At 37.6% G+C, this 4,590-nt stretch overlaps 1 protein-coding gene across 1 annotated transcript in view; it reads right to left on the bottom strand.

Annotated features, from left to right (window-relative positions):
- The window catches only part of PLXDC2 (plexin domain containing 2), a 520,858-nt gene that overhangs the window by 108,715 nt on the left and 407,553 nt on the right, over positions 1 to 4,590 (bottom strand). The window contains exons 8-9 of the mRNA XM_006141612.3: positions 1,885 to 1,980; positions 1,577 to 1,658 (exon numbers count right to left, since the gene is read on the bottom strand). Coding sequence (XP_006141674.1) covers positions 1,577 to 1,658; positions 1,885 to 1,980 — 178 coding nt within the window. The remainder of the gene's footprint in view (positions 1 to 1,576; positions 1,659 to 1,884; positions 1,981 to 4,590) is intronic.

Genomic DNA, 4,590 nt, shown 5'->3' with positions numbered 1-4,590 from the left:
GAAAAAAAAATGCACATTTGATGACTGCAGCGAGCTGTATGGGCACAGCTGGGTACTACTTTATAGTACGTTCATTCTACTCACTGGGGTTTATGCCTAAAGTCAGATTTGGGTACATGTAAAGGTATGTGTCAGCTGTGCTAGCTATTAGATTTATTTAGACCAATTAAGTTCATTGGCAGAACAATTGAATGGGGGCGGGAGGAAGGCATGGAGGGCAACCATGGATGCCAGGGACAATGGAGGAGGAAGATGGGACATAGCAGAGGGTGGGGGATGGGGAATCAGGGATGGCAAGACAAAGGGCAAGGTATGCAGGATATAAAAATTGGAAAATTATTTGCTGAGAACATGTATGTTGATGTGCTTGATTGAACCAATGCACAGTGTATTTTGGATGGAAAATTCATTTGTGTGTTGTGATGGTGTATAGTGAATTAATGTAGAAAAAAAAATGGTTGAGCAAATGACAAAATACTGGGCTGGCCCCATTGCCTAGTGGTTAAGGGAGCTGGATCCCATGTGGCTGAATGAGGTAGCTGAGGCCTGACAAACATGGTGGGTGTGTGTGTGCATGTTCCAAATCCCAACAGGATAGAAAAATGGAGGAGAAGGGATTGCCCCCGTGAGGGATGTTTTCTTTCTCTCTCTTTCTCTGTCTTTGTGTTTCCTTCTCTCTGGTGATCACATGCACACTCTGGCAATAATAAAGAAAAAGTACTTTACAGGTCTTCATCCTATACTTCCCCAAAACAGATCATTCAGTCTCTGAACGACTCCAAGGACTGAAAAACTATGACAGCCATGAAGATCAATAAGCCACGTTGACACCATCAAGTTATACAGATGGAGGTTCAAAGTCAATTAGGTACAATGGGCATGGGGTCAAAGCCACACATTTAGCACAGGTCAGGTAGACTCAGCCTCAGATGACAGCTCTAATCCTGACTAATAACCATAGAGCCACTGTATAGGGATTTACTAAGGACATGCTATCCTTGCTGTAGAAATGATTTCTTACACCATGCTCTCTGTAGAATATGGATCAAAATCATCAACTTATATGGGGAAAACAGAAAGGATATGGAATGTTGAAGTGGGGAGATCAATGTCCCTGTACTGACTGACGTGCATGGCATTCCCCTTTGAAGAAATAATGTAATACACTGTAAAGTTATATGTAATCCAATGTAATATGAAGAAGATATGATGATAAAAAATAAAAAATTAAACATAAAAAAAAAATCATCAACTTATAGACTCATCAACTACATTCATCATGTATCCTAAGCCCCATAGAGAATTATAAATGTATATAAGATAATTATGTTACTATGAAGGTTCTCAGTCATTATGAGGACTCAGCAAGAGGAAAAATATTAAAATCACCACTATTAATTTTGATCTTGGTCATGAGATACACACACACACACACACACATATACACACAATTTATGCACATATACATGGTACTGTGAGATTATATACATGTAATCAACACACTTCACATAACGTTTAAAATTCAGTAGGACAGTGGGGGTAACAAATGTTTAAAATTAATTTTATTATTTTTTACCTTTGCAGTTTACTACACCAACTGCAGTTGAAGCCAATCTGAGAGGATACGCAGGCGCCACAACCATTAAATTGTAGACACGCTAGGAGACAGGAGGAAATAGATTCATCAGGACTAACTGATAGCATGGAAGAATAAAAGGATTCTTCAATCAAAACAAAAAATGACCATCTTTCCTACACTTAGGATCAAAACATCCATGCTTACCAAACTATTATAACTATATAGTTAGTAGAATTATTAACAATGAGATCAGATCATCAAACGTGCAAGTCACTTTTTCCATCTATGTGAATGTATTAACTTACTAGGTAATGGGGTCATCTCCACGGCTGAAATGTTGGTAATTTTTGACATTTGTAGCTCTACTCGGTGGTATTCATAAATTGTTCTTCTTCGAACATCTATAAAAACAAAAATGGAAAAAAAAAATCAACTTCAAAATTCCAATATCTATAAAACAACATTTTAAATAATGGGCACAGAATTATTATTTTTCACCTAATGTGATTTTAAAATAAGACCTCAGGAGTCAGCAGGTGGCATGGTATTAAAGATGCTAGACTCCTACATGGCTAACTGGTTCAAATCTCGAATCTGGCAGCTTGCTTTCTCACTTTTTCTCTTTCTATCTTTCTTTGGTCAAATTAAAATAATAATAATAATACATAAAGTTAAATAAAATAATTCTTAAAAAAATAAAAGCCTCATCCTGTGAAGAAATTGATTATGTAATACCCTGAAAATCATGTACCCATATACCCAGAAGTCTTTTACTGATGAAGTTCGGAAGAGAGATGATGGCACAGTTATAGAATGGATGGCTCTGTGCAGCTGACCCTCACAGGTAAGCTCTGGGTGCACACTCAGAGGCCTCCCTAAGGATGTCAGGACATGTGTGCCCATGAGCCAGGGCCGGCTGAGCCTTGGGAGAATACTGGCATCATGATGCTGGTGGGTACTGCCTGTCTCTCTCACTCACGGAAGCTATAAAGAAAGAAACAAATCAAAGAGCTGAATACATTAATTAGTGTTTCAGATATCTGAGATACACTTAGCTAACAGGGTACCAACTCTCTGTCACCCAGAATACACCCAGAATATGTCATCTTGATAGATTTATATATTTGGAAAATTCTGACATATGAAATCTGGAAGTCAAGATAACACCATTTCTGCTTGCCAGAGAGAGACAGAGAAAGAGACTGGGAAAGTGAGAAATCACCCCCCAAGGGAGACGGCCATACTGCAAGCCCTTTGGCTCCATTCTCCTCTTGGGATTTTGGGTATGTACACTGCTTATTTTTTTTTTTTGATGCTGCTGGGTCCAAGACTCAATCTATGGGGGATCTAGCTGGCTTGCCCTGCTGTCCCCAGAATAGTTATTTTAATAAAGTAAAAACATAAGTTAACTAATTTTTATATGGCATGTGACTATAGTAAATATAAGTATTGTACCTAATCCAAAAAAAAATTAAATTAAGAGAACATATTTTAACAGGTACTCACACACACATAAGTGGGAGGTGATGGATGTGTTAATTGGCTTGAATGCAGTGTTATTTTGCAATATACATGTATATAAAATCATTATATTGTATATATATTAAATATATAAAATTTTTATCAATTATACTTCAATAAATATGGAGGAAAAAAGAACTTTAATCATTTTAAAAAATCAATACTGCTATGGGATACAGTATCATATCTAAGAGAGTTTAAAATGAGCACTTATATTGCATGAAAAGATTTACAATAATTCACCAGCAAATCCAGCAATGTTTCTGAGGAAAAGACTAGCTGGAGATATTGACAAAAACTTTAATAATTGGAAATTAGAGGGATTAGCAGTTGGCATAAAGGCTGTCACTGGACTCCCATGGAGTTGACCATGGTTCAAGTCCCGAGCCACGTGGTTTAAACTCATGCTGGGCGCGTGTGCGTGCATGCCCAAGATTCCGAGAGGAGAATGGAGGAGAAGGGACTGCAGTATGGCCATGCCCCTCTGAGGGGGTGATTTCTCACTGTCTCACTGCCTTTCTCTGTCTTTCTGGCATGCACACATGCCCTATGCAAAAAACCTCTTCCCTCAAAAAAAATTAGAAAAATAATTAGAAATTAGATAAATATGAGTATTTTTACAAAAAACATTTTAATATATTTAAAACCACTTTTATTTTTGAGATTTTTGTAAAGGGTGTGTACTCTTGCCAGAGAGACAGAATGAAAAATAATCCCCCTGGGAGGGATGGCCATGTCACAGTCCCTTCTCCTCCATTCTTCTCTCAGGATTTTGGGCATGCACACACACACACATGCCCAGTGTGAGTTTTAAGTCTCCATTACTCGAATGGCATTAGACTATGTGGGAGTTCAGTGATGTAACCATTATGCCATCTGCTGGTCCCTTAAAATCCATTTTTAAGCATTATATTTATTAAGCTTTCCTTGGTTTGATAAGTGTAAATGAAAACATAATATCAGGATTTTATGTCACTCTTGAAATGCTTGCAGTGATAAGAATGCCTTTCCTGAATAATATCATTTCTATCAAGAATTATTTGGGTGGCTATAAAAGTATTAATATCCTCTCAGAAGCAATATGTCAGAGTGGTTAGTAATACATATTCAGGGAAAGCTTGCCTAGAATCAAACCCAAGTTTTACTTCTTGGTATCTGTGTGGCTGTGGGCTTTTTGTCAGCTTTCTCTGCCTCAGTTTCCTCATCTATAAAATAAGGATGATAGTATCTATATCACTGAGTTGTTTGGAGGATTAAATTGAAATATATGAAAATTGCTTAGACCAGTTCCTTTCACATTGTAAGTGCTCAATGAATGTAATTTTGTTTAATTTCAGTATGGCAACAATAAATCATAATGGTTATGTGATTTTTTTTTTTTGGAGAGATTTTCACTGTAGGGCGCGTGCGCTTGCCAGACAGACAGAGAGAGACATAGAGACAGAAAGCGAGAAATCACCCCCCAGGGGGGATGGTCACGCCGCAATCCC

The sequence above is a fragment of the Tupaia chinensis genome, unplaced genomic scaffold (assembly GCF_000334495.1).
Source record: "Tupaia chinensis unplaced genomic scaffold, TupChi_1.0 Scaffold000060_1, whole genome shotgun sequence".
NCBI lineage: Eukaryota > Metazoa > Chordata > Mammalia > Scandentia > Tupaiidae > Tupaia > Tupaia belangeri.
Note: the sequence above shows the minus strand (reverse complement) of the source record. Positions and strands in the feature narration are given on the sequence as shown.